The sequence below is a fragment of the Neolamprologus multifasciatus genome, chromosome 9, assembly GCF_963576455.1.
Source record: "Neolamprologus multifasciatus chromosome 9, fNeoMul1.2, whole genome shotgun sequence".
Classification (NCBI taxonomy): Eukaryota; Metazoa; Chordata; class Actinopteri; order Cichliformes; family Cichlidae; genus Neolamprologus; species Neolamprologus multifasciatus.
In genome coordinates, this window is record NC_140447.1 from 8,036,396 (window position 1) to 8,059,581 (window position 23,186).

At 45.6% G+C, this 23,186-nt stretch overlaps 1 protein-coding gene and 1 long non-coding RNA gene across 3 annotated transcripts in view; one reads left to right on the top strand and one right to left on the bottom strand.

Moving 5' to 3' along the window:
• Positions 1 to 23,186, top strand: part of LOC146510968 (uncharacterized) — a 395,415-nt gene that overhangs the window by 155,887 nt on the left and 216,342 nt on the right. The gene's annotated exons all lie outside the window — the stretch shown is intronic.
• Positions 1 to 23,186, bottom strand: part of nrp1a (neuropilin 1a) — a 65,713-nt gene that overhangs the window by 30,500 nt on the left and 12,027 nt on the right. For both annotated transcript variants that reach the window (XM_085172603.1, XM_085172602.1), the window contains exons 4-7: positions 14,250 to 14,431; positions 6,394 to 6,621; positions 2,847 to 3,002; positions 170 to 336 (exon numbers count right to left, since the gene is read on the bottom strand). In XM_085172603.1, coding sequence (XP_085028729.1) covers positions 170 to 336; positions 2,847 to 3,002; positions 6,394 to 6,621; positions 14,250 to 14,431 — 733 coding nt within the window. The remainder of the gene's footprint in view (positions 1 to 169; positions 337 to 2,846; positions 3,003 to 6,393; positions 6,622 to 14,249; positions 14,432 to 23,186) is intronic.

Sequence of the window (23,186 nt, forward strand, 5' to 3'; positions counted from 1 at the left end):
CGGTCGCGTCAAATACACAACACACCCTCGGACTGTGACGCACTTCCAGAAAGACAGACCACAGACAGCTGGAGAATTGTTCCACGCTGCCTTTTGATTTAACTTCCTGTTAAAAATTTAATCGTTATCCGTGATGTGCTGTTATCTTCCTGTCAGTCGCATTGGTTACCTGTATCCACTCTTTGTTGGAATCCTCTGCTGGTGTCCATGCATTTTCATAGTAGTTGAGTCTGGAGCGCTCTGGGGACCAGCTAGGATTGTACTGGGATGAAACCATGATCTGATCTGACGTTATCTCTCCCGACTCCATGCCTAAAGGGTCGCTACAGTCAAAGTCTGCGAAGGGAAAATGTAAACAATGTTTATTTCTGAGTCAAAATGCGACACAGCAATGTCTTTTCAGTGCCCCCCCCCACCCCCGCTACAGCTTATCTCAAGGGAGGAGGCCACCGCACGACAGCCACTCAGCACTGCCGGCCGGGAAAGAGGAGCACATCAGCAGTGCCTCGGTAAATCCTTCCCGCGTCTCTCCCTCTACTTTTTAATGGAAACAGGATGGAAGCGTTCCGCATTAAGACGTAAAAATGTCCTCATAAAACATTCAGTGTAGGCTGGTATTACGCGTTAGAGTGACTTTCCCTCCAGTAATTTTTTTTTTCCACTGACTGGATCAGTTTCCCTTCACTTCCCTGTGGGCAGTTTATCTTCTTTTTTTTTAACCTTTCTCCCCATTTTCTCCCTTATTTGGTCTCTTGTGGGAGTTTAGGTGTGTTTAGTGTCTGTATTTGGGGACCATACATCACACTCAGTGGTCAGCCCCATGGGAGGAGGTGCTTCACTTGTTAGTGTTAACTCTGGGCAGCTGATTTGTGGTATCCGGGGCTCCGTAAACGAAAAGACTCCGCTGGGTCAGATTGGGGTCAGCCCCTCTGGACATACTGACCCTGCTGTAGAGCGATGACGAAAATGACCTTTTGATCCGGGCAGTTTTTCATTAAGTTCACCACAACAACACAGAGGTATGCGAAGGCACACTTTCAGCCACTCATGTAAGCAGCTCTTGTTTATTTACTTCCCTTTTTCTCCCCCAATGGGGAAATTGGTCATAAAGCAAACTGGCAATCCTTCAAGTAGCATGTTAGCATAAATGTAAAAGCTTATGACCAAAGAAATACAGTCATTTGCTTATATGCAGACACACATGCACAGATTCAGAGGGCTCAGGATGGAGAGTAGTGTGGAACTGCTGTGTGGCTGCTGCCTAAAAGCTAACACAGATGGTCTCCCCATCTGCTGGCCTGCTCACGCGCCTCAGTCAGTGGGTCAGCGTGCATCCTTGTGCTTTACAGTGTCGACGTGTGGCTGTATACGCATGTGTTCGTGCACAAAGGTATGCCGGAGTCTCCGTGTGAGGCCGAGAAAACTGTCTCGCACCTCCCCGCATTCATTGTCGCCTTTCTTTGAGAAGACGGCCCGTTCTTGCCAGACTTTTGTACTCGGACCTACGTCACCTAGAATACAGACCGCGATCAACGAAAAAACACAACGAGGTTGTCTGTTCGCTTTCAAAGGTGGTATCTGATCACGTGGATTAGCGACCAAAGCGGGGTTTGATAGCTGAGGAAAATGGCGACAGTTGATAGAGGCGATGAGTGCATGAGAAAGAACAAAAGACAAGGCCTCTTTTCAGCGCCTTATCGCCTCTCATCAGTAGCTTCCAGCTGGAGCGTACCCATCCCCTCGCCACGGAGAAGCGAGAAAATCCACCGTGTATTATGCATAAGGGGATTATGAATGATTCAAGCAGTACAGGCCTGGAAAAGCAAAAACAGGGTCTGGAGATTTTTATTTTCATCTCGGATTTGTTTGAGTTGCTGATGTAAGCCCGAGCAACTGACTTCTAAATGAAGGTGTGCGCTGATCACAGGTCAGATATTTCACTGGGCCTCTTAAGGGCGAATGTGAAAAGCCGCTCCGCGTAATCGGATCTTGGACGCGTGATTAAAATAGCCCGAGTGACTCGGAGTAAACTAAAGAGAAGTGACATAAACAGTCACAGCTCTTCTCGTTGCTGCGAGGTGGCCTTGTTTTCATTTGCAGCATGTGTACAACAGCAATGTGTGCCTTCCCCTTTGGGTGAGATAAAACGCTCTTTGGAGATGATTAGCAGATTGGCTGGATTTCATCCATCTCTGCTGCTATTCAAAGACCAAATGTGTGGGTGTGGGTATGTTAATGGGGTGGTCTAGCCTCTGGACAGATTTATAACTCCTACCAGGACTTTTCCTCCTTGATGAAATGTTTAGATGGAAAGTTTTGCAAAACGGGGTCAGGGGGTCAGGCGCCGTGACAGGGACACTGAATGTGAAAAGCCCCAGGGATGTGTGTAAGTGTGCGTCCAGGGTTGTTACTGGTGAGGACGCCGTCTTTTGGAGCTCGTCTGGGCTGATGGTGTGTAAATGTAAGCCTTGTAAACCACAGGAGGCAGACTTGTAACCAGTAACACATTCCCCAAATGAAGAGGCAGGAGGTGTTTATTTAATAACTCTTATGAGTTCTGCTTAACAAGTGGGAACTTGTCACAACAGGACCCACTGAAAGTAGCAGACAACATCTGCTTCTTTGTGTAATATTCGCCGGCTGGTTACATTCCTGCCCTCTAATTCTTTTACAGCTAGTAACTTTTAAAGTTTTCTTTCACTAAACAAATTTACATTTCTGCCTCAGTCATCCCACTTGTGTACCAATGTTCTTTGTCTACCTGTGATTCAGCCTCCCTGACATCCCCATCTGTCTGATTTTAAGTGCTTTTTCTGGGGGGTTTTTTGGAGTGTGTGCCAGCTCACCCTCTGGAACAGTTCTTTCGATGACGGTGAAGTTGGCAGAGAAGCCTTCCTTTGCAATGGCGCTGTCGGTGTTGATTGTCAGGGCCAGGATGCCTGTGTAAGAGATGATCCTGCCCGGGGTGTTCTGCCCACAGTACCTTCCGACGTGTGGGCCAACTGGAGAGAGAAAAAGAGGGAATAAGTGCAAACATATAATATGTTCCTCGAGTTAGACTTGGGTGAAGGTCACACATGGCTTTTAACCAGCCCTTCACCCCCACCGTGGAGGTGTGAAGCCTGGTGTGTCAATCGACCCAATAAAGAAGAGCGAGAAAAGACTCTGTTTGTTCGTTTGCCTGTCACAGGGGGAAAAAAAAAGCAAGCGCAACCTGTGGCGTACGGGGGGGCGTCATGGTCTCTATTTGCTGGCTGTAAATACCACAAACCTCCAGTACCCACAATTGTTTTCTTAGACCTGAGGCAGACACAGCCGTGGCCCAGCGAGGCCAAACAAGTGAAGACTGGAGCGAGACAATGGGGAAGCATTAAAAGTCGGAAAGCAATAAAAGTGGGAGAGCGATGTGTTCGGCCGGGCAGACTGAGCGGAATGGGAAAACAGGACGGATGAAAGGTTGGAGGTGGAGAAATGCAGGGAGAGTGAGAACGATGGGGTTGATGAGGGAGGGAGAGAGAGGGTGAGCGCGGGAGCACAATGACCTTGCCCTGCGTCTCTGATGTGTGCTGTGATCCGTGCGCACTGGTGAGTGTGCGTTCCTGTTGGGGGAGCTGGAGCTTATCTGTGATTAGTAATGCTGTGATCAGCAGCGAGTGACAGTCCTGCCTCCCCGTGGCCTCCTGTCATCCAAAACATGCCACTTCCAGCCCGGCTCCTACATGAAAGGCAAAGGCCAGGCTGCTGGGGCTCGGGGGCGGGGGGGCGGGAGCAATGTGACGGCTCAAATTAATCTTCACAGACCAGGTGCCTGGTGAACAAATGTGCGACTCTACTGTATGTTTGCTTTTGAACCTGAGCTGAAAAAACATCTCCTGGATTATCTGCATGAGTCCCCAGCACTATGATATTTTCAAGAACCTTGCTGCCTTTTCTCCAGCCTTCCCCAGGGAAATGGCTCGCTGAGGTTCCACGACACACCTGTCGAGCGAGGTGCACTTTAAGAACAGGGATAAGGGGTAGCACAGATCCTCCCCCCCTGCTGCTTCACGAAGACCTGCGCCTGCCCAAACGTCTCCCACCTCTGCCTCCAGTCTTCCGTGCTAATGCATAATTATCGATCCTGCACGCACCACAGGAACCACCTGGCAGAAGCCGACACGCTGCTTTCCTCCCGTGGCTTATTTTTATACAGGACTGTGGATCACACGCAACACTTGAGTGACGCTACATCAGTTCAAAATGGCATTTTCCAGTTCCTGCTCTCATCAAAGCTTCCTGTATGCAATGATGAACTGAGACAGATCTGAATCTTAATCATCAAGCAGTGCCGGAAACGTTACTTTTTCTAGACCCCCAGTGTCTTCTGTAAAAATATGTATTAAAAGGTGCTAATAATGTGACATATTCTCAGCTCCCAGAGTCTTTGAGAATCGACTTAATCAACACCAGTCTTGAAAATTAGGCATGCGTCACCTCTGGCAGGGAGGAGGGGTTGCACAAATGAGTTGTGGAAATATTTTGTGGAATCAAAGGTCAGCTTGGCAAAAGTTAACATCTACAGACAAAGGGGCTCAAAGAAAACTGAGCTTTAAGTAAACTTACTTGAAAAGGCGCCGCGATTTGCGCTTCAACCTTATCACCTCCGACGTGAAAGCAGAGAATACTGATGTGCACTGTGCTGAACGCAACAAGATAAAATTCTTTCAATTTTCTGCCACCGATGGCTAAGAGAAGCTTTCATCTTGTCTGCACCCCGTGTTGGAATAGCCAGGAGAAAAACTGAAAACTTCAAGAGGTGATTTCGCTTGCCGAGTTCAAAGCCTCATCCCAGAGCAATGGAAGCCTTGCTTTGAACGCTGCTAGCTTGCTCTCGCCCCGTCGCTCACCTGCTGATTTATTTATTTATTTATTTTGAGATAGATGGATTTTAGAACGCCATTTTATGGGGGAATATTTTGATTGTGTGCCTGGATCCACGTGAACGTTGTGGCCTGTGTTAAACCAAGAGCAGCAGGCGTCTCACGGAGTGCTGTTTGACTCTAATAAGCACTTCTGGTGAGAAACACAAAGAATCCTGCAAAGGAAATTCTTTTTGGAGCAATTTCCTGCAAGATCAGACTGTGTTCTCCACATGTCAGCACCCTGAAAAGCATCAACTTAAACATTACAGCCTAGATTGGACAATGAACTCCCAAGTGTACAGGCACTAGGCATACGGTCTGTGACTGAAAAAGGAAGTATGGGAGGATTGTGACAGGAAGGGTTCGGCATTTGGCAAAGACAAAGCGTTCTGTTAGACCACTTCCAAGTATGGTTAAGGTAGTTAGCCTTCTTGCCCAAAGAATGTCATCTTATTGTTTAAAGTTGCTCCTTTCCTTTTGGAAAAACAGTGAGCAGCGAAGCTGAAACTTATCACTCCACTCACCCGCATTCTCACGCTCCCACCACAGGTTAACAGGTTTTCTAAATAGTGCGATAACACATATTTTCCCATGTTTGTTATGCTGGTGTTGACACAGCTAACTTCTACACTTGATTGGACATTAGATCTCTGACTTTCAAATACCAGAGTTTTTTGTAGTTCTAGAAACAGCAAAACGGCTTAGTAATAACATAACAGAAAAAATGTATGATAACAGAGGAGCTCAAACTGTAGCTTAATTAGAAAGGAGTCATAAAGTGTACATGAGTTCAAAAGTAGCAGCTCCACAGCAGTGTCTACGCAGATCAAGCACAGCATTACAAGCACCGACAGGTGAAGTGAATAACAATGATTATCTCTTCATCAATGCACCTGTTAGTGGGTGGGATGCACTATAGAAAGAAGGCAACCCTGCAAAGGCAGTGTGATGCTTGGAGCAATGTTCTGCTGGGAAACCTTGGGTCCTGCCATGCATGTGGACATCACTACCTACGCATGGAAATGGCACTCCCTCTTTCAGCAGGAGAATGCGCTCTGACTCAAAGCAAAAATGGTTCAGGAATAGTTTGAGGTTCACAGTCAGTTTGAGTTTGTCTGACTTGGCCTCCAAATTCTGCAGATCTTAATCCAATCAAGCATCTGTGGGATCTGCTGGACATAAAAGTCAAATCTAATGAGGCCCCACCTCACAACTTACAGGTCTTAAAGGATCTGTTGCTAACATCTTGGTGCAGATACCACAGCACACCTTCAGGGATCTAGTGGAGCCCATGCCTCGATGGGTCAGGGCTGTTTTGGCACAATATTAGGCAGGTGGCCATAATGTTATGCCTGATCTGTGTATATTTAGTGATCTAACGCTGCCCAGCAGGTAGCAGTGGTGCCCTAAATTGTTAAATGATGCATTGCTGCAATGCCTCACACTTTCACATTAAATTGCATTCAATTCTCTGTTCTTCCCATTCACTCACCTCCAGGGAACCCATCCCAGATCTCCAGCCGGTCATAGCGGCAGAACACACCAGTAGGGGGTGTTGGGTCGGGCTCCAGCTCAAAGCTCTCGAACTCCAAGATGATTTCCGACATTTTCGGGGCAAAGATCATGAAAGTGCAGTCCAGGTTGTTGGGGTATTTCTCGGGGAACCCAGGTGACTTAATGATGCCGCTGTTGGAGGTGAAGTTCCTGGAGCATTCTGGACCTGCAGGAAGGACGACAGGAAGAAGTGAGAAGATGAATGGGGGACAAAGGAAGACATTTGGATGACTATTGCTTAAGTGAGTTGCTTAGGTGTTAAAGTAAGTTTTAGAAGCTCAGCCTTCCAGCTGCCCTACTGAGGGGAGGACAGTTTACGGCCCTTAGGTGCAAGACCACCTCAGTAGTTCTTGTTTTCACATCTGGATCTCTACATCTGGATGTTCAAAAGCTCCGAGCTTTTGAGCATCACACTCCATCACTGTCTGTGTGTGTGTTAAAACTGGAGGAACATCTGGGCTGAAAGTGTAAACATTAGTGAAAGGCCTCAATCACCAGAATCGGGGGAATGATGAATAAAGAGCTTGATTCATTCCTCACACGCACACACACACACACACATTTACACACAAGCCCTCATCAGGACATGTCTGCGAAACATATGAGAGGTGCTCGAGCAAAATTACAGCGTCAGTGATGGAAAGCAAAGTGAACGACTGCGCATTCATCAACACGCGCGCACGCACGCCTAAACACACAGTTTTACACCAGGAAAAGTCAAAATATTTATGCACAGCTCCCCGGAGAGCTACCTTTCAGCTGATGAGGAGTATTAACGCATTTCCCATGGCAGACACTTCTCACAAGCACAAAATTATGATTTAAGAATGATTGACATGTGATTAAAAAAAAAACAAAAAACTGAGACTAGCAGCTGCTTGAAAATGTTTAAATGTATGTGACAGACATTAGGATGCGATCACTATGCAGACTCAAGCATCAGTCCCAAGTGTTAGAAAGCGCTTGTTTTATACAAACATATACACAGAGATAGAAAATCAGAAAAAAAACAGAATTACTGTCGTTTGGGGCAATTATTTTGAGCCATTAGTTGTAGAAATGTACCCAGGATAACATCATTTTCATGCCTGTCTGGCAGCTGGCGTGATGGGTGCAGGTGGGGCCAATCGAAACCAAAATTGCAGGGAGTTATCGTTAGACAGAGCCACCGTGCCGCAGTCACTGCAGCTTAAATGAATGTGGCAAACTGCTTTTTTTCCCATCGCCACTCAAGCATCTCGCTGGGCCCCTAATTGAAGACCATCAACTCCACTTGAGCCTGTCCACCGGTGCTTTGAGTGAAGGGACGTTGATTTTCTCCCCTCGCCCCAAGCTGAAAGCCACGGCGAGCCGGCGCTTTGACTCCAAAAAGAGTTGACATTTAGTGCGGCGGCTAAAGTGTGGCTTTCGCGAACAGTGGGCGCCATTAATTTCTCAGCTTCCCCCTTCGTATTTACCCCAGGAAAAAACGGATTGATTTTTGTTCAGGGAGAGTGCTCCCCGGGATGAGCGGGTTGCTGGATGCTGGAGATCTGCATTTTGCCACATTTGATATTAATGTCACGCAGTTCTGGGGGGGGGGGGGGGGGGGGGTAAAAACTATAGATGCAAGCCAGGTCTTTCTGTGGTGAGTGTTCTAGACAGCTGTAGCATCCAGAGTGCTATTCAGGTCAATGTGTTCGTGTGGATATTGGCTCCGAGCTCCACTCTCCATCCATTTCATCAGCTTCTACCGTGACCCTTATCTCAGCTCAGCAGTTGACCAGAACAGATTTAAAGTTTGGAAATGGTTCACGCTGAAAACCTGTCAAAATCCAAGCAGTAGGCTGGCAGTCAAAGAGCACAGTACCACCACAAATGTTTGTTAGTAAAACTACAGCACTTACAGTATCGTTTCTACTGGTTTCTGATTATCTCGGCTAAACACTGGTAGTTACCAAGGTCCCCACACCAGACTTCTCCTCTGAATGATAAAAGGCATTAACCAGAGATACTGTCCCCAAACTAAGCCAACCTCACCGTCAACATTTCTGTTGCTATGTTCTTTCTGAACTGTCATAACTGAGGCGAAAGCAAGGACAAACCTTCTTATACTGTCAGCTTTTTTGTTCCTGGCTGTATGCAACTCCCTCCAAATGAAAAAAGAAGAGCGAGAGAGACAGAGCACTCTGGTTGCTCCCACCGGTGAGATAATCACCCAACAGATCTCTTTTATCTGCCGTCTCCACATGGGAGGGCTTCTGTCCCCAGCTCCTCTCGCTACGCCCAGGATGTTTTGTGCTGATGCGAGCGAGAGGCAAACAGAAAAGCAGTCACGCTTTCCTGTCGCATCGCCCCTACATGCGCTGCGTGCGTCTCGACAAGGAGCTTCAGGAGACAAATATATCCAGCTGTCAACCAAAGGCTAACACCCTGCCCCTTAGTTACTCCCTGTCTCTCCCTGTGCTGTTTTACCGCTGCAGTTGTGGGCGTCTCTCCTCGTAGATTTCTTAAAAACAGGAAAGGTTAAAAAACAGGTTTGCAGACATGAAAACGTGTGACTGAGCAAGCACGTGCAAACTGCAGCTTTTAAACTTAAAGCAGAAGGACGGGACAAAGAAAGGAAGAAGCAACCTTGAGCGCACAGCATTTAGTTTCAGCCTCCAACCAGACACTCCACTGTTTACCGCTGGCAGTAATGACTTCTGTTAACTCTCATTTATATGGAGTCCTTCTCTGGATGGAGGAGTAAACAGATGTCACTGGCAACTTGCTTCCTGAATGATTTGAATTTGTTTAACAGGGCAAGTTGTAACTGGCAAAACGATATCTGATTGGGGATTTGATTTCAATCTTTGCTAGAGTGAGAGATTCATAATGAATGCTAAATAAATGTGGTCTGGACATTAAGGCAAGGGTGCGCCTTTCAACTCTTAAGTCTCCCCTGATTGCTTGTGCTCTGTGTTGCTCTGAGTGCTGAGAGAAAACCGGAGACTGTGCGTTAATCATTAGAACAAGCAGGGAACGGGTGTCAAATGTGACAGCCTCTTGCTATTTTCCTGCTGTCCCCCTCTTTTTCTTTCTGCTCCTTTAACACTTCAAACTTTTTTTCTTTGCATCTAATCATCACTGCCCCCCCGCCAACCCACCCAAGTCAGGGTGGGTTGGCTGGAGCCATAGAAGCTGAAGGTGTTGTTCTTAGGCTGTTAAGTAAATCACCACTGTTTGTGTTCTATGTCGCTCTCCGGCTGATTATTATCCCAGTTCTGCCCCCCTGCGCCATTAATGCCCCCCACCGCCTTCACGCCCGCCCCCACCCCCTCCCATTTTGTTCTCATGCCACACTGACAGAAGGGTTAATTGCCGGTGGAGAATTAACTCCTTCCACACTAAATCAAACATTAACCTGGAGCCTGTGGAGTGTCTGTCATTGAAACAGATGGAAGAGGCAGGTTTACATTTACCCCCACACACTCACACACACACACACACATCCTGAGGCTCTGCACAACTGACGTGGTATTTAGCATGCGCCTATGACATCACCCTGCCTTCCCCACTTACAGGGATGGATGACACTGCACTGATAGGATGGGGGTGGGCTGGGGACACAGTATCCCTCGTGCTCCCCTGAAAGAAATTTGTTGTCTCGAGTTTCCATGAGGGCCTTGCATGTGTGTGTGTGCGTGTGTACAATGACAGTGCGTCTCCAGATGTGACCTCTGCCATCAGGGTGTGTCGTCCACAAAAGCCACCCGCCCATTAGGTCCCACTCAGCACACGCACACACACACACACACACCTTCAAAGTGTTTTCACAGGTGTGTGCTCAGAGTAAAAGCAACCACATCTCCATGACATGATAAACAGGGCCTTTGCATGAGAAGATATATATTTTAGTGTGGCATGGTAGGCCTCACTCTAGGCTTAGTCATTCTGCCGAGCAATTAGGATGAGCTGTGTGTGTGTGTGTGTGTGGGGTGGGGGCTACCAGTGGCACTATCTCTGCCTGCTCTCCCACTTCAATGGGAGCTCGGCCAGCCTCGGAGCGGCTCTAAGCAAACTGAGGAGCTGCTAAAAGAAAACATATGTTGCGCGTGTGCGCACACGCGTACACTTAAAGAGGACGGTTCTTTCCAGAATCCACTTGAGGATTTTAAGTGCAGTTCAGTCAGATGACAGGACAAACACAGATCTTCTTCTTACAAAAGCAGCCGGATTTCATTGGTGGGTAATCCAACGTCAAGTCATTTTACACTGAGGGGGGGCATTACTGCTTTTCGCTCTCATTGTTGCTCGATTTTTGCAAGTCGAGGCCATTGTTTTCCCGGCGCATTCTTTTTAATCGACATTTTATTTTTATCTGGGCGTCAAATGCTTCTGTAGAGACGCACAAACACTAGCAGCTTGTTGAACTGCTCCCTTTGGGCCAAACACGCCTCCCTCTCCGACTTATCCCTCTTGTCTATCTCTTTCTTCACCACCATCTAGCTCTTCCCGCCTCTCGCCAGGCCTCAGCCAGCAGAGCGAGGCTGCCAATTTGTGGGCTATAAAATAAATAGCCCATGCTAATTAAGATGGTTGGATGGGACTGAGGAGTGGAGAGGGGGTAGAGACTGATGCAGAAGCGGCCATAGAGAGCCTGCAAAGCAACCTGTTCTCTACCAATTAGACACTTTGCAGGCATGCCGCTGATGAAAGCCAGGGGTACAGATGCCAGGATTTTTCAAGTGTTTGTGAATTTGTAACTACACAGCTTACAGCTGACGTGAGTGAACCTGCACATATAAACATACTTGTAAAAGTTGGCATATGATCCCAAAGGGGGGCTGTGCATTTGAATATGTTTGCCTTGTGAGCATATTTATCTTGCACACGACCTTTGCTTCTGTTAAATGAAAGGCAGCGGCAGCCCCCAAGGTTGACTTCCAGTGAGCCGGGGCCTATAATCACAGTGATAAACAGCCTGCATTCTTTGCATTTCCCTTCATTGACATGCACGGGCGTGAGTCTCCCGTTTCCCCGTCCGTTATCGGAGCATCTGTGTATCATCATTAACGTTACATGTGTTAGCCAACACAATGTTTTCCCAACTAATGCCGTGCGTGTTGATAAGCTGCGCTAATCAGCTAGCTTTGTATCTCTCTTTCTGCTCGGTCCTCTCTCTCTCACTCTCTCTCACTCCAACAAACAGAGCTGCTAATTGATCTCAGAGCCCATTCTTGGCAGGAGCCAGCACCACAGTAGTCAAAACACAGAGCGAACTCAAAGCTTAACGATGGTCTGGATCCACTAAGAAAGTGATGGCGCACCCACGGTGCTCTTCTCTGCAGGGGGGGGATAGCACAAAAATATTCATATGAAAAAGTTCAACCCTGGCCCCGATTTGCTCTCTGTCCACGCTTAGATCCATGTTTCTTGCTAGATTTCCTGTGAGTGCGTTCAGCAGCTCTTCCCTATCGCCAAAGGGCCCCTAACACGCCTCATTTATAATCAGTCCTGGCTAATAGATGAGACTGGGAAATACCAAGCTAATCGTGGAAAGAATGTAGCAGATTTAACAAGCCTATCAGGGGGGAATGTGTGTGTGCGTGTGGACCGGTTCGCGTATGTCGAGGTGTGTCGCTTTGATCTCGTAAATGGACCCACACTCCACCAGCTGCCCTACTGTGATGGTGACACGCACGAACCCAGACATACAAGCACAAACACACACTCGCTCAGATTAAAAGGAAGGAGGAACCTTGCTGGGCTATTTATCATGTCTCCTGGGGTCACGGGGGGCTGTCCCATAGACTGCTGCTGGGGTTAATTAATAAAAGGAGTCTGTCGCACCTGCCTGGGCACTACTCACTCTCTAGATATGCTGTTCTCATCTGCCTTCTTCCAGTCTAAACAAAGGAAGGCAGCAACCCAACAGGAAATTCTCTTTCTTGCTATGCTGCGGTCTGATAAGACAGACATCCCCTGATAATATTTTTGATTTAACATACCGGGCTCTCACCTAAAATTACCCAGAGGTCCTATTTTTAAGTAATAAGGGAAGAACATAACTAACTGCATACTACTGTGGTGCTGAAAGCACTTCCTCAGCTAGAGCCCTGCTAAGTGGATTGAAATAATTTTCTCCACAACTAGCACATCAGAGGTTATAATAGCTGGTTCATACCCTTGCTGTGGATTGCCATCTGACAATAAACCAACACTTGAAACAACATTTGTTAAATCGGCGCTTAGCAAATTATGCCCATGCTTATTGTCTAATAATTCACACCAGATGAAAACTGCTACAATTATGGAACATATGGGACTATGATTCATTGGTTTTGAATGAAGCATATTGCTTGCCATATTGCATTTGCATAATTTGATGCTCTAATGCCTTGACTAAATCACAAACAAACCATGAAATTAGATGGAGGGGCTCTTTCTTGCTTCATTATCAGAATTATTCCTCCAGCTTTTATCGCGTGTTGCACCGCGTTTGATAGATTTGACAAATTAGGGGACTGTGACAGCGTTCCCTCAACTTAAAGCAAGATGTCAACAACTACTTTGTGTCAGCTCAGACATTTTAAATGTAATAATGATGCAAATAAGAACAAAAGAAAGATGATCACAGAGTAAGCTTGCTCGAAAAAGGAGGAAAACACAACTTTGAATTCCGGGCAACTAAATTTCCAATGGTTTAGCAAACCTGTTTTATTACTGTGATTATAGTTTTCAGTGGCTGAAAAGCAAAGCTGATGCAAAAAGTGCTTCAAACTGCAGTTCCAATAATGGCCACTTGAGGTTGTCTTCAAAAAGCGAGCCAAGCCTCATACATCAGTGATAAAATGTCAAAGGTAAAAGAAAAAATAGGCATGTCAACAGCCAAAAAACACTTTGGATCTCTACTGCAAAGTTCATGATCAACAAGGGTGGACAGTGTTTTTTTTCTTACCCATCCATTTAAAATGTTTCAGGGCTTAAAGCACTGTATGATTGAGAACATCTGCAGTTCAAGTGACAGGTGTAATAACAATAATGGATTGCATTTTTATATAGCGCTTTTCGGGGCCCTCTGGCCATCACCAGTATGCGGTAGGTGAAGTGTCTTGCCCAAAAACACAACGACCAAGACTGTCCGAGTCGGGCCTCGAACCAGCAACCTTCCGGTTACAAGACGAACTGCGAACTCTTTGAGCCACGATCGCCCCGTGTGTTGACACAGGTGGTTATAACTGCTAGCTGTCTAGTGAGGTATTACCTCAGCTAATTGAAGCCACAGAACGAGGCCCCTTGACAGTTTTTGGGCTGTTAATCGTCTTTTGGAGAATTTGTGCGCAATTATGTGACAAGTGATATTGCTTATGGTTTCATTATTGTACTAACAAATTGTCCAAGAGGAATTTTAGTGAGTTAAATTCCCAGAAAGGTTCTAACTAAGCTAGCTAATATTTGGTAATAGTAACTCACTGAAAAATGGTCCCTTCTGGCTCCAAAAAAAGCAAACAATACAACTGGTGACATCACAGCAGCTCTGTAAATCTTTAATATACAGTCTGTGTTCGAGAAGAGCTACTAAATTTGCTTTGAGGTAAGTTTTGTCAGTTGCATTTCTGTTTGTTACTCTGCAGCATCCCCTTTTCTTTTTGTTAAAAAGAACAAAGGAGAAATGATTTCCTCCATCCTTGAATAACAGCATACACAATTTGATATTGCTGATGTAAAATATGCAAGATAGCAATTTTTAAATGTAGAATACAAAATAAATATATTTTTAACATGAATGTGAAAAACATTGCTATTGTGCAAAAGATAACTGTCACCTACCTGTCTTAAAGATCTCGTATCGGATAGAGAAGCCTGCTCCGTGGGTCTCGTAGTCGGACACAAATTTGATGAAAAGCTGGTTTCCAGAAGAGACGACTGGAGAAGGGGCAATCTTTCCACAGTACTTCCCCACCAACTGCCCGCTCTCATCGGTGCCATCTCGTACCTCCACATAGTCATATCTGAACAGAGAGGACACAAGGGCGGGAGTGTCAGTCCTACAATGTTGTATATGAATCATATTCTTCTTTGAGTCTAGTGTTTAGGTAATAAGGTTGAAAATCAGACTATTACTGCTATTATGTGCATGTGCACACATTCTCAGAGGACCACAGAGCAACACAACATACTGTGCAGGTTATGTAGTGGAAATAACACACTGTGTGCTAATGAGGTCTCAGGTTAAAACTCGGAGAACAGGTGGGCAGAGTTTGCTTTCATTATATTTGTGTTCAATGAGCACACACACACAAACGCGCGCACACACTGCTGAGGTTTTTATGCTCCCAGCAGCACCGGGGTCAGATTTATGTAACTGCTTTAACTGGTGAACTTGAGCTGAACAGTTGTCTATCTGCTGTTTAACCACAGGATAACAGCCACAGTGAGCCTGTTCTATAACAGAATAAAATGGGACGCCAACGTAATTATATTTTGGCCTTTGGCTTAGATTGGTGTATAGAACGAGCAGGTGCTAAAGCTATTAAAACACACACACTCAGAGAGACACACGCATGTACACACACTTGAACATCACATTCAAATGGAATTTCAGACCCACGGCTATTGAAGGGAGCAGCCACTTAATTGAGTCAGCACAGAGTTTAGGAGCCGAAGAGGAAAACAGCTTTGAAATAGGACACACACACACACACGCACACACACACACACACACACACACACACACACTGATTCTAGCATGTGAAACTTAAGTTGGTAGAGGAGAAATCAGAGTGCTTGGCCATCGGGGGTGGTCTAACTAGCCCCTGGTTATCTGTGGGTGCGAGTATTTTCAGGCACTTGTTAAAGGTGTACATTAAAAGCATTTGAGTTGCGGTTTTCACTCTACTGCCTGCATATATATGTGTGTGTGTGTGTGTGTGTGTGTGTGTGTGCAAGTTTGAACGATGTGCAGGGATGAGTTTTCCGTGCTGTGTTTTGACTGTGAGTGACAGATTGAGTGCTCCTCCAAAAGCAGATTTCAGTTCAGGTTTCCAACATTCCTAATTGCCCAGAACACGAATACCCTGCCAAGTTTTCCGCTCTCCAGGCCACTTATTGTGGATATCCATACCCAAACCACGGGGGCCAGTGGCACAGTTCCTCCATCTTAATCAGGAACCAGACGAATAAAATATAATTCACACATAGTACATTTAAAATAAAACAAAAAAATTGATATATGTGTGTGCAAGGCGCAGCGAGTGTGTGGTCACAATCAGTCGCGCACATGCTCTGTCTGTCTCCTTAGAAGACAATATGTGCCTTCTGGCGAGCAGGAACACTTTTCATAGTTTTCCTTGATTCCCAAATTACTGTGAAAACACCGGGCCTCCTTAGTGATTCCGAACTCCCTTAATGCGTGGGATTTTACACAAAAAGGCGATTTACACTTTGAATGATGGCGAGGGTGGACCAAATCCCTCAGGTGAGACCTCACATGTATCAACATGTACCCTTTGACACCTTTTTCTGCTAAATGGTTTACTTCACCTGCCTCAAATTTTTAAAAATGTTTTTGTAAAACAGGAATTGAATTACCAGCGGTGGTTTGGGATGAAGTGGGAAGGGGAGTGCTCGCCGGGTTTTCATATGCAAAACATTAAGGCGAGCAAGAGGGACTGACATGTGAGAGGCGAGGACAGAGGGTAACTAACTGTAGAGCTGGACAGAAGTGTCAGCGCTACAAATTAGGTCTCCTGAGGCAGCGCGGTGGATGGATGGCTTCACTTGTCTTTCGGCTCAGACGGGGTGATCTGGGGTGATATGGAGCTGTCAAGACACACTGAGCCTTGTTCTTCTTCTTTCCTTAAAATCAGCGGTCCAAAACCTTTTTTGCGCCACGGAACGGTTTGTGCCCGACAATATTTTCACGGACCGGCCTTCAAGGTGTCGCGGATAAATACAACAAAATAAAACTAGTACCGGTACAGAAAAAAAGAAGATTTATTCAAAACAAAAGTGAAAAGACCCAGGAAAACCGAGTTAACGAAAAAAAAAATGATAACAAAATAATCGCTAAAAACCGATAAAAACCCTGTAAACCATAGATTTCACACCCGAGTCTCACTCTCGCGGCCCGGTACCAAATGACTCACGGACCGGTCCGTGGCCCGGGGGTTGGGGACCGCTGCTTTAAATCTTTAGCGTGTCAGGTTAAAGGTTTGATACCAAGAAAGCAGCTGTCTGCCTGCCAACAGCCTTGGATAGCCAGATGTTTACTCTCGAAATCTTTTTTCAATTCAATTCAACTCAATTTCAATTCAATTTTATTTATATAGCGCCAAATCACAACAAAAGTCGCCTCAAGGCGCTTCATAGATACAGAGAAAAACCCAACAATCATATGACCCCCTATGAGCAAGCACTTTGGCAACAGTGGGAAGGAAAAACTCCCTTTTAACAGGAAGAAACCTCCAGCAGAACCAGGCTCAGGGAGGGGCGGGGCCATCTGCTGCGACCGGTTGGGGTGAGAGAAGGAAGACTGACTCCACACACAGGCGACGTCACTGAATTACAAATGCCATCAAAATCTGACTGAAAAGATTGGGTTCACTTCATGTATTTTTAATATGTATTGTATTTATAACACCCTGTGGCTCTATAATATTTCTGAGGATGGGTGTGGTCCAGAGAGGTTGGCACATGGCTGCCCCTCCCTTAGCGTTGTTCTGCTGAACGTTGCTTCCTGTTAAAGGGAGTTTTCCCTTCCCATTGTCACCAAGTGCTTGCTTGTAGGGGCTCAACTGATTGATGGGGTCTTCTCTGTATTGTTGTCTTTACCTTACAAAATAAAGCACCTTGAGGTGACTGATTTGGCACTATATGAATAAAACTGAATAGATTCTAAACTGATTGAGTCACCTGAGAGTTTATTTTCAAAAGTCTTACTGGCATAGGCATTTTCTTCATTTGAGTTTAACTCTTGACAGGAAGCTGCAACAATAAGATTTCTTCCCACTTTGTTTCGAGTCTACACACAATCAATTTCTCCTCTCCTCTCCTGTCCTCTCCTTTCCTCTCCTCTTGGTTCCCAGCTCACAAAAGAGAACATCAATCTTCCCATGGCCCTGCTCTGTTCTATCAGCAGACTTATAATTCACCTCAGAGCCTCTGTCTCTGCAGCTATCCCCCCCCCCACCTCCCTCCCCCACAACTGCCAAAAGCTGAGCATTGCCAGATGCCTAAAAAATTGATGCAGAGATGCATCACTGCGATGAAGAACGAAAGAAGAGCAAGCTGCAGTACAACCGATTTTCTACAACTGATTGAGTTTCTATGCGTTTGCATGCATGCATGCACATGCATACACACACACACACGCACGTGTGCACGCTCAGCATTAGGCGTGTGAAAAGAAGCTAGACAACTAACTAACTAATGTTTTCCTCTCATCAGCCCTCACAGACTGCCTTCTCACCCCTCCAAGCAAAGAGAGGAAAAAGCTTGTTTTGGACTTCTATTCCGATTCCGATCACACCGAGAAAAGCTGTTTGCTGCATTTCCACCCTGGCACATCATCATCATCAGCTTGGATGGCCCTCGTGAAGACGGCGCAGCGGGAGCGAGAATGCAGATGGAAGAGAGAACACGCCCCGGGGGGTCCTCGTTGTGGAAAAGAACGCGAGAGGAGACCTCCTACTCCAAAATGTCTCTATTTGTTCCTAAATGACTGGTGCATCAGCCAGAACTCCAGCGGTTCTGCACCACCGGGTCTCACATGCTCCGCTTCTCAAACAGAGAATCCATCCGGGCCCTTATCATCTGGAAGACATTACGGGAAACGCATGGCCGGGCACTTTGACGCCTTCAGAAGTCACTCCCGTTGCCAGCTGTGTTAAATGCAGCTCTAATCTGCTACTCTAAACACCTGTGGGTGCTCACCTCTAGGGGCTAAGAATCCTGAGGGGGGGGGGGGGGGGGACAGAGGACAGTTAACAACTTTGATTTTAGATATTAAAGGCAGCACATGAACATGGCCTACTTATAAACCTCCCCATAGTTTTGGGGGGTTTGCCGCTTGTCTGCGTCCCACTGACCTGTCGAGCTAAACCCAGATTCCTCTTCCCAGGAGCCTTTGCGATGACCTTTTATGCTGCATCACTGCTGCTCTTGTTGTTATTCCCCATGACAATGCAATCTAGTTGAGCTGTGCACCTATTTATCTGTCTAGTCTGCTTTGGGCCTGGGTGGGCCTGCTAGCACACCACAACACACACAGATAATTACACACACACACACAGTTAGCTGCCTACCACAGTGCTAATAGTGAAAACGGTTTGCCAATCCAGTGGGGAAATTAAAGGAAAAAAGAGAGGGAAAGAAGCGGTGGGTGGGTGCGGAGGTGGTGGCGGTAGGGGGGCGATGTAATTCTCAACGACCTTCGCTTCACCGACTCAAATGTATTAGCCTGCCTTCTTTCTTCAGGCACAGAGAGAAAGCAATCCGCTAGTGTCAAACGAGAACATTAGCCCTCCTCACAAAGCTAAAGAGAAGGCGACAAACCACCGGCCTAACAATATAACAGTTATATTGCCTGAAGCATTCCCATGGAAATAATCTGTCCTCCCTCTATAAATGTCTGCTTGATATGGTTCTACAAAAGCAATGCAATCTAAGGCAATGCAATAACACTATGACAGACTGTATAAGGCTCACACAATTGGTTAGATTTCTTAATCAGACCATTTATAAGCTCAAGCTTGCTGTGGGAACCCCCCCTCAGAACAAGAGCTCTTTCTTTGCTAACGCCCCTTGCTTCAGCTGCATAAAGAACAAATGTCTGACCTCCTTTCTCAAGCATTTCTCTGTCTGCAAGCTGACATGAAAACATGTCACCTATAACATGTAAAAACAGCTCTGGGGAACATAAGTGGAACTGGCTAAAAAGCAGACTTGGGACGGCTCTGCAGGACCCAGGGAGACTTAACAGGAAAACGGATCTTGTTGTAGGCTGTCAGAAAATTCCAGGCCCAGGGACTCGATGTATTAATGAGACTTGTCGAACAAACTGCCACTTGGGGTTTTGGTAAAACATTGTTAAGGTTTGAATAAGTGAGCGGGGGAGGGCAAAGATCAGTTGATCTCTGAGTTACTTTTTCCGAGCCTGGGGGCGGGACATGCCTCGCTCAAATAAAATGATCTGTCGTTCTCCACTTTCCATCCCTCACTGCATCCCCATTGCATGTGACATTCATTAACCTGAGCCTAGAATAACAGGTTCCATTTTTCCTTGGGCACCAGTCCAGCTTTAATGACCCTCGTGTCAGCTTGCCTGGACAGACAAGGAAGTAAGAAAGAAAAAATGAGACCGTAAACGAAGCTTACGTTTTAATGTTCGCAGCTCAAAACATTAACCTTAATGAACTTTCTGACTTCAAGATTTCGATTGGAGGGAGAGATCTGATTATTTAAACAGGAAAAAAATAAAAAACCACGGAGTTGTTTTAAGCTAACCTTAACTTCTCAAACCACAGAAAATTATTGCACGAGTTTAGGTTCTTGGGGCATGCCAGCACACCCAGTGGAATAAACCACCAGCCAATCAGGGCCGAAGGCTTCAGAAGTGGTTCTCACTTGCGAGGGGCGGAAGGCATGATTGGTTAACTCGCCAACCATGCTTCTGTATAGATGGATGGAGATAAAAAAGATGGATGAAAAGCTGGATATTCCCCACCCAGATGGCCCAGCTGCAACCATCAATGGGCCTCTCTGGGTGTCACCCCCACACGGTTAGACGTATTTTTAGACGCTGTAGCTGTTTCGGATTTTGCAGCGGCCCTGGCCACACGTTCGTAAGCATATTCGCTTTCCTAAACTGCAATTATCATTAGCATTGATGGATTTAGCATGCTTCCATCCATTAGCTCCCCTAATTACACTGTCGAGAGATCTGCCATCGCCAACAATCAAATTAATGAATTTGGCTGTTTAGACTCAATTATTGCACACCCCCACCTCCCCACCCCTTCTGCAACAAGCACAATAATCCCTTATTCAGAAATATGAGCACCCAGACTGACAGGAGGGAGATTTCTGCCCCGGGGGGGCTCCTTCCCCGCTTAGCACAGAGCAGGCTCACACTAATGTGAACTTAAGGGATGATGGGAGGAGACAAGAAACAAGTGGGGGAAATAAAACTGACCACAAAAGCTCCCACTGTTAGCAGACTGTCTGAATTGCCTGTGCTCACCTCACAAGTGAGGCCCACTGCACTTTGAACCCTGGGGAAGTATGTTCAGCTGACTCGCTTTCTGCTCCTATGAGCCACTGACGTGCCTTCAGGGCCAAAACAGAGTTGTGCAAATTTCCAGTAATTCTCCATGGACACACTTGGACTTTATTCCCTTACTGGAGCAATGAAGCATGACCAATCGGTCATAACAACAAGACTATCTGTCAGTAGTTACCTTGTAGTTCCTTGTACTAGTGTGATACTGCTAATTTGGAGGTTTGGGCCTTTTAAGGTATTATCGAGCCAAAAGTAAAACAGGTGGTTCTTTTTAAGTAATGCACTTAACAAGATTTGGTTTTAATGCATCTGAAAGTTAAGTCCTTCTCCAATGAGAAGAAAAATGTGGATGAAATGCAAAAAAAAAAAACCCCTGATGACTTTCCCTTAAGTAAAGTATTAAAATAAGAATGAGCTGTTCTTTTTCCCACATATAACTCAACTATTTTCAAATATTCTCAATAAAAATGAAAGTTTTTTTTAAATGTTACATTTGCAATAATACTGTGAGCGGTGCTGCCAATATTTCCTTTCATAGTACACATTTTATTATAATGAATATTGTGGGAATGAGTAACTACAATCAATTAGAAAACTGCCCATGGCAAAATGGGAACACACATTTAGCACATTCCCCTCCTACTTAGTATGCTTGGGAAATGAATCTGTTTTGCATACAGCAAATACAGCATACATGCTTCTGAGTGCAGATTCGCACGCTGAATGTATGCGTTTCCAAATGAAGCGACCAAGCCTTTGGGTAATTTCTTGAAACATTTCTTGGAAGTAAAGTAGCTATATCTGTTACGGCCTTATTATGTAGTCAGCTTGACTTGGAGCTATTATGAAGAACTATGTCAGCGATACGCCGGCTCCTGAAAAGGTTAAACATGGACAAAACACAGTTAGAAACTGTGTGATATCATTTACAAAGGAACCAAAAAAGGCCGGTAGGAAATTAGTATAACATTTTTTTAAAGTATGAAAAGAGAGCAACCAAAAAAAAAAATACAAAGGATGAAAAAGGTGTGTGATTTCTTAAAGATAGCAGAGAGAAAGACCGAGTGAGAGAGGGAAGAGGAGCACTCTAGTCCATTTCTGGGGCCATTACAGGAGGGAATGACTCCCATTTGTCCCACCTTGACATTTGAGAGGATCTCTGATTACACATGAGAGAGGGCCAGGCAGAGGTGAGCGAGGAGAGAGTCCTCCACAGGGGTGTGTGGCACGGCTCAGATGATACGCCGCTGTTACAACAATGAGAAGTCAAGGGTAAAAATAACAGGGCACCGGGAGAAAGGGGTGATGTGGCACAGCAGGGCCGACTTGGATACTGTCTTTTTTTAAGTGTGCTATCCCCGCCCCACGGAGCACCTCGGTGACATAAGTACACGTGCACCCTGCTGGGAAGGAGGGAGCAAATGGGCCCTTTATTTGAACCTGTAATGAAGACTGGAAAATCCATAACCCTCAGCTGACAGGATATATGCTGGTTTAACATTTCATCTCTTTATATGGCTATAAGCAGGGGTCAAATATGTTGTTCAAGTGTGGGTATTCGAATCATCTCAAACACAATTTAATTTAAGAGCACAAAGACTCGCGGTTCAATGCGCTTGAAACACGGAAACATGCCGTTTATTGCATATGAATGTTTCAATATGCAAAACACTTCATTGTTGTAAGCATGCTTGGAAAATCCCAAGACTGTACGCCTCTGCTTGTGTTGAAAAATTTCGTGCAGATTTCATTCCTGAATTGGGTTTCGTGCAGATACAATGAGGAATGCCCGAATCCGTCTGATCTAACGATGCTAAAAATGACTACACCCTTGCGATCATTTGTTTCTTATCTTGTGTCATTGTGCTTGTAGCTAACTAAGTACAGTTATGGACAAACACTTTGAATTAAAAACATACCTTTTGAGAGTGGTACGTGGTATGGTGGTTCACCGCTACTCAGAATATGACTTTCTAATGACTGACACTGGTGTTTGCACGATGCAGGAGAGACTATAACCATGACACTGATCCGAAGGGTCAAAGAACAATATCCTGTTTATTCATGTTGCAAAAGGGTGTGTGCATTTGTGTGTGTGTGTGTGGTTTGGGGTATGGGTTAGGGTGCTTGTTAGAGGACAAAGTATTACTAGATATCCTGTTCATGACTGGATGTGTAGGATGTACAGCACATGATTGGGGTCAGGCTTGCTGGAACCATGTGAAAAGAAGAGCATTCAAATAAAGAAGGAGATAATTATAAACAACTTTGTGCTAGTGACCCACTGAACTTCACATCACAAAAATCAGCTATGTGAGCTCTTCTTTGCTTCATCTTTTATGGCCTGACAAGAAAAAAAAGAAGCAGAACCAACATCCAGCAGCATCTACAGAGGTAATCATCTATCTGCTTATAGCAGCGCTCCCTGTCGAGTAATGAGCATGCTGCTTTCAAAGAAGAGGCAGGAGGAACCTGACGAGGAAAGG